The 11,652-nt window shown below is 53.4% G+C and overlaps 2 protein-coding genes across 10 annotated transcripts in view; one reads left to right on the top strand and one right to left on the bottom strand.

The window, feature by feature from the left end:
- Nucleotides 1-492: 492 nt before the first annotated feature.
- On the bottom strand, nucleotides 493-10,370 carry GMFG (glia maturation factor gamma). Of its 9 annotated transcripts, none has more exons than XM_025425046.3 (7): nucleotides 10,127-10,370; nucleotides 4,159-4,255; nucleotides 3,992-4,041; nucleotides 3,123-3,172; nucleotides 1,399-1,481; nucleotides 856-929; nucleotides 493-675 (listed from the first exon to the last, which is right to left on the bottom strand). In XM_025425046.3, exons 1-7 carry the CDS (start codon nucleotides 10,148-10,150, stop codon nucleotides 604-606), a joined length of 450 nt encoding a protein of 149 aa, XP_025280831.1. In that variant the 5' UTR covers nucleotides 10,151-10,370; the 3' UTR covers nucleotides 493-603. The 9 variants fall into 9 exon arrangements, with proteins under 9 accessions (XP_025280831.1, XP_025280833.1, XP_048965624.1 ...); XM_025425048.3 differs by lacking the exon at nucleotides 10,127-10,370 and adding an exon at nucleotides 7,919-8,061; XM_049109667.1 differs by lacking the exon at nucleotides 10,127-10,370 and adding an exon at nucleotides 7,732-7,754.
- Nucleotides 8,658-11,652, top strand: part of SAMD4B (sterile alpha motif domain containing 4B) — a 42,971-nt gene continuing 39,976 nt past the window's right edge. The window contains exon 1 of the mRNA XM_025425037.3: nucleotides 8,658-8,804. The gene's annotated coding sequence lies outside the window, so the exon portion shown is untranslated. The remainder of the gene's footprint in view (nucleotides 8,805-11,652) is intronic.

Here is an 11,652-nt window from a genome sequence, read left to right as displayed (position 1 = left end):
CACCTTCCCCAGCCTTGGGCCCTCAGTCCTCCCTAACCACACAAACCACCCACCCCAGCAACTCCCTTATGCAATTATGTTTGATCCTTCAAATTCTTCCTACCTGGGGGCTCACTGAGAACAGTTTTCAGTGCCAGCTAACGCCTGCTAGTTCCTAGAGCTGGGGTGGGGAGTGGGGAGGAGGGGAAACAGGTGCTCTATCTCCTTCACTCTCAGGAACCCAGGTGTCTTTATTCCCCTCGGAGTGGCCTCCTCCGGAGCTCAATATTCCCCAATTCCTCCAGGAAACCCAGCCCCCTCCCCCACCTCCCACCAACTCCTCCCCAGGAAACCCTACAGGCCCCTCGCCTTCTTTCCGAGAAACAGGTATCCCCCTCCCTTTCCTCCTGGGACTCAGCGGGCATCCATTTGGTCTGCCTGCCCTCTGCTGGCCGAAGGCCGGTACTGCAGGGACTGCCGGCTAGCGCTCACAACTAGATACAGAACCAGAGCTGAGAGTGTTCCTGCATTTTAATTTCCTTAGGGTCTCAGAGTTCCAGTTCTTGGGGTCCCAGTCCCCAGTTTCTTCAGGGACATCAGGAATTCCGTTCCCCAGCCCAGAGGTCAACGAAAGAAGGACAACTTCTCTTGGAGCCAGGCCTCGGTGAGGTCTTCTGTGGTGCGGATTTCAAACACCTGGGCAAGGAGAGGCCTCTGCATTAAGATCCACTCAGGAACTGAAGGAGTGAGCTCTAGCTCCCTCCTCCCCTCAGAACGGGTGCCCAGACCCTCAGCCCATCCTCCTTCAGACCCACAAGCCCAGACTTTCCCCCTCCTCGTCCCTAGCACTGGGGAGCCTCAGCCCCAGGCCCAGACCTTTGTGAGCTCTGCAGTCTGCACCAGTCTATTCTTACTCCCTGCATACATCATCTGCTGTTCAGGCTTGCAACCTGTGTGGAGAAGAGAAAAGAGCATAATTGGGGGACCCTGGTTATCACTAAGGCCCTAGTAATGTCATGCAGGCCTTTAAGTTTTCCGAGGGTCCTGGGAGTTGTTCTAAGGTGTTCTCTTGAAGCTATACCCAGATTCTGGGGGCTTTGTTTGGGGGGCTTGTTATTCTGAGGGTCCCTGGAGATGGCTGAGAGGCCACACAGGAGTTATATTCTAAGTAAAAGGGAGGGGTTAACTTGCTTATACACCTTGGGACTAAGGAGGACCTGTGGGCTCTTAAGAAATCTGAACCCCTGCCTCCACCCCACTACCCTCCCAGCACTCACACCACACACACACACACACCATGTGCCATACACTCACACAGTCACCAGTCACACACACCTGCACCCACGTATATGTTCTCACACACCCCACGCACAGACTCTCAGACCCTCTTGTGGGGACAGGTAGAGAGCTGTGCCTCACCCACAGGACTGGAGAAGATAAAGCATAGAGGGTAGGACACTCGACCATCCTCGTGCACATACTTGTAGCTGTAAACCACGAACCTGCACCAGTGAAAGGGAATTCAAATTCAGTACTTTTGCCTGGAGCCCGAGGCCCAATACCCATTACCTGAGTTCACAATCTTGAAATCTTGCCTGAGTCTAAGAAGCTAAGGTTAACAAATGAAACCCAGGATACTGGCCTCAAAATGATGAAAAATAATAATCACAGGTGCCTGTTTGATTCATAATAACCCTCTGACATAAGTGCCCTTATTATCCCCATACTACAGATGGGAAAACAGAGGCCCAGAGTCACTTAGCCAAGGTTCTGTGGATAGAGGGAAGATTTTAGCCCAGGGAATTCAGTGCCAGACTGTAGGGGCTCAAGCACCATGCTGAGCTCTAGACCTCTGGCCTGAGACCAGAGCTGGCTCCACAATTTGCCAAGCCCAGTGCAAAATGAAAACGTGGGGCCTCGTGTTCAAAAGGCAAGAGAAGAGCTGTTCCCTTTCCTCTGCAGTCTCCAGACTGATCGTGGTCTTACTAAATTTGCTACTTGTCCTTCTAAAGGAGGGACCACGTGGGAGCTGAAGGAGGCTCCAAGTCCCCAGCACAGGCTCCACTATCCCATCAGACTTGACACAAAACACAAATTCAAAGATTAAACTATTTTAAGGGGGATCCCTGGGTGGCTCAGCGGTTTGGCACCTGCCTTTGGCCCAGGGCGCGATCCTGGAGTCCCGGGATCAAGTCCCACGTCAGGCTTCCAGCATGGAGCCTGCTTCTCCCTCCTCCTTTGTCTCTGCCTTTCTCTCTCTCTATGTCTATCATAAATAAATAAATAAATCTTTAAAAAAACTATTTAAAAAAAATCCAGATGGCAGGCAGCTGCAGAGCAGTAAGCCCTGTGTTCGAGACTCCCTTCTGTGTACAGGGCCCAGTGTGACCACACTTGTCAGACAGCTGGGGAGCTGATCCCAGCTGAGATCTAGAGCCTGAGAGTGAGGGTCAAAATCCTGGGGAGCCCAAAATTCACCCCAGTGGCGATGAAAAATCTACACAGACTAGATTTCATAGGCGTGTCAAAGAGCACCTCCTACAGAAAGCACCAGACTTAGGTGGCTTCACACAGAATTCTCCCCAATCGTTAAAGGTCAAGTGACTCCTCTGCTACCCAGAGATTCTCAAGCATTGAAATGAGGAAAATTTCATTTTTTGTTTAATGAAGTAAGTGCAATCATGAGACCAAAACCCAACACAGTTTGTACAAAAAAAAAAAAAAAGAGCAAGGTCTAATATCATATGTGACTATCAGTGTAAGATTCTGCAATAAAGGGACGCCTGGGTGGCTCAGTGTTGAGCGTCTGCCTTTGGCTCAGATTGTGATCCCGGAGTCCTGGGATGGAGTCCCATATCAGGCTCCCTATAGGGAGGGAGAGGGAGGCAGAAGGAGACATAGGCTTCTCCCTCTGCCCATGTCTCTGTCTATGTGTCTTTCATGAATAAATAAATAAAATGTAAAAAAAAAAAAATTCTGCAATATTAGTATACAAACAAAAAGTCCTAGGGTGTGAATTCATGGCCTCAATCCCAGATCAGAGCCTGTTATTAAGGCTGGAATCTGAAGGGTCCCTCAGTCTGTTCCTTCGTCACCACCCCCTCTCCCAGGCCTGACCCTCCCCCTTCCTTCCCCCAGGGTACCTGGGCTGTCTCTCTGGCAACTCTGTTTTTAGTTCCTCTGGAGAAATGTTCTGGGGGGGGGGGGGGGGGGGAGAAAAGACTCATTAAGTCAGCACAAACCAGTGCCGAGGCACTGGTTCAAGAAACACCCATAGATCAACTCATTGACTTCTCCCACAATTCTGTGAGGTAGCTTCTATTCTTATCCCCCCCTTTACAGGTGAGCAAACCGAGGCCCAGACTTGTTAAGATGCTTGGCCAAGGTGGCAGATAGTGAGCAGTACGATCCAGATTTGAATCTGGATTCAAATCATAACCATTTTGCTGCACTGCCTTTCGGAGGACCTGAGAGAGCCCAGCTCCTAGCCAATCCCCCTTGCCTGTCAAACATCCCCAGCCTCAGCCTCCATGGGCCACCCCCACCCCCACCTCAATCCTTACAACATTATAAAGTAACTTATTATCCCCGTGGGACTGATAAAGACATCAAGGTGAGAAAAGGTGAGGTCTACCCTTTTAGGAAGGATTCCTGCTAGGCTTTTGACTTATCAGGAAACTTTCATTTTGGTGCCAATAAAATACCGTCGTTGTCATCACTGTCATCATTTCATCAAGCATATTCTAGGTGCCAGGCCCTCTTCTAAACCCATTACAAGAATTAAAGCATTGAATCCATAGTCAACCCAAAGGGTTCCAGTACCCTCGTTTCAAAGATGAGGAAACAGAGACCCATGCAGATGGTGTCTCTTGCCTAGAGTCACAGCTGAGCTGGGATCTGCCCTCCAGGCCTTTCTGGCCCCCAATGCCAGGCTCCTGGCATCTTCCAGCCCTCTGGTTCTCCCAGGCCCACCCTGCACTTCTTGGAGGTCCTGTCCATCCCAGACCCTCACCTGAAATTCTTCCTCGAGCACCACCATCTGCCGGTCTTTATCCACCTTCACTGGAAACAGATGGCACATAGGGGTTAGACGCCCCTCCCATCCACTGATGACACTAGCCCAGACTTCCTTGTCCCCACCCTCTCTACCATCCTTCCAGGGGAGGAGATGACACTCACTTATTATGGCCGCATTGTCCGTCTCTTTTCTGAAGCGAAATTTTCTCAGCTTTTCCTTTAGCTCTGGGTCCACCTCGCACACCACCAGGGAATCGGACTGCCAGAGAAGCCCAGGAAGAGCTGAGCTGGCCTGCTCTCGGCCCCCGCCCCTTCCCCAAACCTCAGTTTCTCCATCTACTACTAACGAGGTGGGCCCTGACAGCTCATGGGACACCTCTGGGGACATTAGGCGGCACCTTTCCTTGGGGCAGTTGCCGCCCCTTACCAGCGCACACGCCCCAGTTGGGGCTGCCCAGTAGAGGCTGGGTTCCAGCCCTCTAGGCAGGTGCCCTTGGGAAGCACTCAAGGAGACCCTGGGGATTTGCTTGCTCTGGCGCTAAACCCGGAACCAGCATCTCTCTTCCCCCAGCCAGCCCTTTGCCGCAGTTGGGGTCACCCTCCCAGCCCCTGACCATCCCACAGCCTGACCTTCACCCCTGCACTCTCTCAGACCCAGGCCCAGCCCCGCCCCAGCCCCCAGCCCTTCCCATACAACCCCTGGCCCCCTGACCATGACTTTTCAGTCCACAGGCCTCTTCTTTTTCAGTTCCGCTGTCTTCTAGAGGTGGGGACCAGGGCTTCAGGGGGCGGGGTGTGGGGCAGGGGAAAGGTTTCATCCAACACCACATCCTGTTTATGCCCATTCTGGGACAACTGTCTCAGAGGGCTCCTCCCCTTCCTTCCTTCCCCTCATCTGCCAGGACCTCCCAGCTTTGCAATCACTCAGACCGGGGTTCGAATGCCGCCTTGCTGTGTGACCCCAGCTAAGTAACCTCACCCCTCTGATTCAAGATCCTTGTGAGGATTAAAGAGCTTCACACACCTCCTAGCATGGTGGACATGCTCAATACATAGTAGGTAACAATGAGCTCTTTAGCTCCTCCCCTCCTCCAGGAAGCTTTCCTGGATTGTCCCCCTCTGGAATATTTTAATTCCAGAGTAGAAAAGGGGAGCTTAGGGATGTTTGGTAGGCAAACTGCCACCTGGATTCCACAGTGCCCAGGTAATGGTGACTGATTCAACCCCAGGGGCCTAGTAATGGGCTCTACAATGATGGTGTCCAATTCTGTCAGACCAGTACCCTCTTTTTTATTAAGTGCATTTGTGTTGCTCCCTTTCCAATCATGAAATGAAATTCCTAGATAACGTAACCTTATTAGACACATATTCCACCCCCCGCCCAAATCAACACAACATCCTGTCATATAAAGGAGAAATAAAAGGGAAGTCATTTACGGGAAGACTCCATGAACTTCAGTGAGAAAATATAAGCCAACAAAAGAGACTCTTCACAGGGCCCAGCCCCATAATGGGTGGCCCACTGTGCTGGCTCCGCGGGTGGCAGTGATCAAGACTTCCTGAACCCCCTCCCTGGGCACCGTCCCACCCCGTCCCACCTACTGATGGGCGTCACTGGAGCTATTCTCCCTCTCCCTGCATCATCAGTGTTCCCATCCCTACTAGGTCTTTCCTCTCAGCCCGCACGCGGGGGTGTCTTCCTTCTTAAAAACTAAGAACTCTGTCCAGCACTGCCCATTCATTTCCTTCCCTTTTCAGCAAAACTTCTCGAAAGAATGGTCTACACTTGCTGCCTCCAAGGTCTCCTCCTGATTTCCTCTTCAGCTCTCTCCCAGCAGATTGTCACTCCTGTTCCCATCCCCTGACATACCCTTGCCGGGGCCACCGATGACCTCTCTGGTGTTGGACCTAAGGGTCAATTCTCAGTCTTCATCAGCCGTGCCCTGTCAGCTGTGTGTGACACCGCCCAACACTCTCTGGGCCCTGAAGAAATACTTTCTTCACTTGGTTTTCAGGACAACACCGTGACCTGGTTTTCCTCCGAATGTTCTAGCCGTTCCTTTTTGGCCTCTCTTGCTGATTCTTCCTTTTTACGGTGGGGTGTCCCAGGGTTCAGTCCTTCGTCTCCTTCTCTTTTTCACCTACCACCCTCTCCTCCTGATCTCATCCAGTTTCTTGGCTTCCAAAGGGGATATCCTAATTCTTTTTCCAGCCTGGCCCTCTTCCCAAACTCTGGACTCCTATATCCAGCTGCCAACCTGACATCTCCACCTGGATGTCTATCATCCTTAACCTATCTCATTCCTCTCCTCGTACATCAGAATTTGTCAGTTCAGAACTTGGAAATGTAACCAGAACCTGCCCACTCCCCCCCCTCCATGGCCCATAGCCTGGTTCTATCCACCTTCATCTCCCCTGAACTCTCCCAGCAACCTCCTCACTGTCCCCCTGCTCCCCATCCCACACTCTGTTCTTCGTAAGACTGCCAGAGGAAGACAATACACCTCTTCTCTCAAAACCCTCCTAAGCCTTCCAGGTACGTTATTTGGGTAAAAGCTAGAGTCCTTACAGTGGCCATTATCTGCCAACACCCATCCTCCATTTCCACTTGGACCTTGTCTTCTACTGCCCTCTTCTTTGCCCACTCCTTCCCAGCCATGTTATCCTCTTTGTGGTTCTGTGAATAATCCTCCCCCTGGCCCTTTGCACTTGCTGGTCCCTCTTTCTGGAACCCTCTTTCCCTATGGTTTACCCCTTCATTTCTTCAGATTTCTGCTCAAATCTCACCTGACCCAAGATGCCTTTCCTCACCTAAAATAGTGCTGACCCCATCACTCCACCCTCTCAGCTTGCTTTATTTATCCCCATAGTACTTATCACCAAGTCACATCGTATTTTTTTTTAAATTTATTGTGTCCCCTCAACCAGAATGTAAGCTTCAGGTATGAATGTAAGCTTTGTTCCGTTATCGAATTTCTAGAATCTTGAATGGCACCCGACATGTATCGGGTACTTGAGTATCCTTGAGTGAATAAACGAACCAGGATCTCTCGAGCACAACTACTCTGCATGCTGTGAAAGCTTTTGCTTAGATGTTGGGGCTAGTGGATGGGGTTTGTGATATCGCCCACCCTGGCTTGAAGTGCATCTTCCTGACTGGCTGCCCCTTCTCAATCTTGGAGAGACTGTCGATTCCTTTGCTCATATTTTAGAGGTCCCCCTTTCTTAGGATTCTGTTGAGTCCTCATCTCCATTCATCCTTCATGTCTTCCTTACGTTAGCTCACTAACACCCACAGCTCCAATTACCATCTTTGATGATCCTCAAATCTTGGTTTCCAGCTCCAATTTCTCTCTTAAACCCCAGACCCAGCACTGCGCAGCCTCCTGGCCCCCGCTGCTGGGTGGCCCACATGGGGACCTAGCGTCTTCCAAACAAACCTGCTTCTCCTCTGGGTCTCCTCTTCAGGGAGGCACCCCCAAACCCCAGTCAGGGGCCTTGTCTAGGATTTCACCCTCTCTGCCCGCTCTGCAGCCAGCCAGTCCCAGGGCAGGTTCACTCGGCCTCCTGGGAGTCCCTCTTGTCCTCCCTCCTCCCTGTCCCACAGTCCCACCCAGGTGCAAAAGCCTCTGTCCCACCCCAACTGCCTTCCCGAACTGAAGGCCCCCAGTTTTACTCCCTCCAATCTCTGCTCCATAGGAAAGCCAGAGCCATCTTTCCAAATCCCCAACTCACCATGACTCTCCCTGGCTTGAAGCCCCTCCCTGGCTCCCTAGTGTCCTCAAGACAAGCCCAAACTCCCTCAAGTGGCCAAACATCTGGCCACAGCTCATCTCCCACCACTCCTGGCCTGGGACTCTACACTCCGTCTACCCCGATCGCATTTTCTTTGAGTTCCTCTAACAGGTCATGTCTCTGTCACCTTCTGCGTGAGGGCCCCCGCTCCGCTTAGTCACCAGATCCAGGGTAGTTTGTGGCATGAACAGACTACAATAGTCAAAGCAACAACTCCCATTTGTGGACGGCCTCCATTGCGCCAAGCGCTTTCTAGGCATCGTCTCAGTCCCATTCCACTTGAGAGACGAAGCAACAGGCTCAGGGAGGGCTGCGGTGGTAAAGCTGAGACTCCAGAAGCCTGCGTGCCAACCCCTCACCTGGCCACCGGGCCGGCGGGGCCCAGGCCTTAGGCGGGGCGTTCAGGAGGGGCGGGGAGGCCGGCCTTGAACACCAGATTCAGGAATTGTGACCTAGCTCACGGCCGCTGGGGTAGACGCGCCCGAGACTGCCCCCTGCGGGCCGGGAGGACCAATCCCCGGCTCCGCCGCGCCCGTTGCCCATGGCAACGCCGCGCGCGCCCCGCCCCCTCCCCGCCCGCCGGCCCCGAGGCTCCGGCGGGGCCGACTGCCTGTCAGCCCCGCGGCCAACCAATCCTACCGCGCAGGGGGCGGGCCTCTTGGGCCTCGCTCAACCCTCCGCGCTCCCCTCTCCGCCTGGACCCCGCCTTTCTCCGCGCACACCTCCCGCCCTTCGGGCTGCCCTCGCCGCCCGTTGGCGGGCGCGCCGTTCGTCACCGCGGCGTGAGCTAATGCCGGCGCGCGGCGGCCCCGGCGGGGCGGGGCCAGGGGCGGTGACGCACGGCGCGGTGACGCAGCGCGACGGCGGCGGCGGCGGCGGCGGCGGCGGCGGTGGTCGGTGCGGGAGGAGGGAGGGGAGCTCGCGGGCCGGAGAGGGGGCGACGGCGGCGGCGGGGGCCTGAGGAGGCCCGAGCGGCGGCGGCGGCGGCGGCGGCGGAGGCCGAGGCCGAGGCGGTGAGTCGCGGGCAGGGCCGGGCGGCGGCGGCGGGGCGGCGGCGGGTCGGGGCGCGCGGGGCTCACCTCAGGGCGCCCCAGGCCGCGCGGGCGGCCCCGCCCCCTCAGGGACCCCGAGCCGCGGGTCGCGGCGAGCGCGGGCCTTGGGGGTCCCGGCCCTCAGGAGAATCCCCCACCCCCGACCCCCGAGTCGCCCGCCCAGGCCGCCTGGGAAGCTTCCCTCCGAAACCCTCACACCCTGGGGACCGTGAGGGGCCGGACCGGGGGACCTTCCCTGTGACCCCTCCTTCCCCCGCGCAGCTCTGCCTCAGACATCTCCCTGGAGGGCGTTCCCGCAGCCCCCCAAAACCCGCCCTAGAGCCCCCTGAAAACCCCCACCCCTCCTGCGGTCCGAAATCTTTCCGAGAGACCCCCCCCCCTTGCGTTCCCACAATCTTGTCCAGACGCCGGCTTAGGTCTCTGGAAATCTTCCTCAGAGAACCCCTCCTCTGGCCCCAGATCCCCCATCCTCCTCCTCCGTCCAGAAATATTCCCCGGAGGCCACTCCTCATCTATTCCAACAATGTGTGTCATATCTCCTCCCGGAGCTTCCCTCATAAGCCCTAAAAATCTCCTGCAGTCTCCCTGAGATCCCCTCCAGACCCTGCACATTCCAGAAATCTCCCCCAGAGATCTATTTCGCATATCCCCACAATCTTTCCGCGTCTTCTTTCTCATAGGTCCCAAGAATTTTCCCTCCCACCCACCTCTATACCAGAAATCGCCTGGGAGATCCACTCATGGCCCCCAAATCCTTGAGCCCCCTCCCCACCACCATGTCCTTTGGAATATCCCTGGTATGCCCTGAAAGTCTTCCTCAGAGACTCTCTGAAATGTCCTCACATCTCCAAAATTCACCTAGAGGACCCCCGCTCCCAACGCACGAGCCATCTCTGCACACACTCCCCCTTCACAGAGTCATTCCTTAGGAACCTTCTACAGATCCTTCTCAAAGACTTCAGGTTCCCCAAGTCTCACCAGCCTGAAATGCCCTAGAGATCACCCTCACCCCAAAAATCTTCCCCAACACCACCTTCACTTATCCCAAATATCCAAAGATTCGTTGGAAGTCTCTGGAGAACTCTTATCCAATATACCGAAAGCCTTTTCCACAACCCGTGTTATATATCTCAATTCTTTCCTAGTAACCTACACATTTTCCACGGATTCTTTCAGGATTCCAAAAAGGCCCCCTGTAGTTTCTGATATTTTCCAGAATCCTCTTTAGATACCTTTGAAAATCCCCCTTTCTAGACTGACTTTTAGTTGAAGTTTCGAAATACCTTAAACCTTAAGATCCTCTTCATGACCTCTGTGAGATGCAGTTTTTCCAAAGAGCTCCTCACATCTTCTCAGAGACCTCAGCAACCCCTCAAGCCCTCCTGGGATAGGCCCTTGAAATCTCAGAGACCCATCCAACACCCCCCAGAACCCACTGAATCGTTGCTCGGAGACCTCCTGCCTTCCTAAGACACTTGTACAAGAAATTTCTGTACTCTTCCTTACAGGTTCCCTCAAGTCCTCTAGAACCCCCTGCTCATACAGTCTTTCCTCACAATAACTGAGTTCCGGCTATTAAAAAGTCCCAGAATTCTTTCTGAAAAACCTTCTACCCTGACATTCCCACATTCCACTTGGAAGACCCTCCTTTCCCATACAATACCCTTTTGAAAACTTTACTCAGAGGTTTCTTCTCAAAGGACCTCTGCCATCCTGCTCCGTTACATCCAAGATCTCTCTCAGGAGATCACATCTCCCCCAGACACCTTTTAGAGAATTTCCTTCAAAATTGTCCTGCATCAACAACCTTTCTGAGATTCCTTCAGAACATTCCCTCATTCCTGCCTGTGACATCTACATCCATTCAGGACCCTATCAGATTTACCCCTTTTAGGGTCCCTATTTACATCCTCTCACCACCTCCATTTTCTTTCCTTTGAAATCAACTTAGAGATCTTCTCAGTTCTGAGCCTCCTTACCCCCATTGTCCCTTCAGAGGCCCCCAGGATCTTCCACGCTTCCCTTTCCTACCCAAAAGCCTCCACTGTTGCCTTTTAATAAAAAGATCCTCAACAGATAGCCTCATCTCTTGAAATCTCACCTCTCAGGGATCTCTCAGGCCATTTTTCATAGGTTTCATCCTCAGACTCTTCCTCCTTTGGAGATTGAGAGACCCTTAATGCCCTCCTTAGAGATTTCTTAAGGACTTCCTCCGTTTTCCTTTTAGCAGCCCTTTTCCCATTTGAGAGCCTCCTCACTAAATAATCCCTTCCCCTATGGCGGTGGTTCTCAAAGCATGGTCCTTGGACCAGCAGCATCAACATCACCTGGAAACTTGTTAGAAATGCAAGTTCTTGGATCCAGCCCAGACCTACTGAATCAGAAGACCTGAGAGTAGGACCCAGCAGTCTGTTTTTAGGGACCCTCCTTGTGATTCTGATGAATCGTTCAAGTTTGAGAACCATTGCTCCCTGAGGGGATTTCCCTTTTGCCATAGAAAGCCCCCTGAGAGATGCTTCAAAGTATGCCTTTGAATTCCTGCCCACCCCCATTTTCCTAAGAGTCCCCTTTGTGAAATATCCACCCTCCAGAAAGTCTCCTTCCCCTCCTGTTTTTTTTTTTTTTTAAATTTTTATTTATTTATGATAGTCACACACAGAGAGAGAGAGAGAGAGGCAGAGACATAGGCAGAGGGAGAAGCAGGCTCCATGCACCGGGAGCCCGACGTGGGACTCGATCCCCGGTCTCCAGGATCGCGCCCTGGGCCAAAGGCAGGCGCTAAACCGCTGCGCCACCCAGGGATCCCTCC

Source organism: Canis lupus, chromosome 1 (assembly GCF_003254725.2).
Source record: "Canis lupus dingo isolate Sandy chromosome 1, ASM325472v2, whole genome shotgun sequence".
Taxonomy (NCBI): Eukaryota; Metazoa; Chordata; class Mammalia; order Carnivora; family Canidae; genus Canis; species Canis lupus.
Note: the sequence above shows the minus strand (reverse complement) of the source record. Positions and strands in the feature narration are given on the sequence as shown.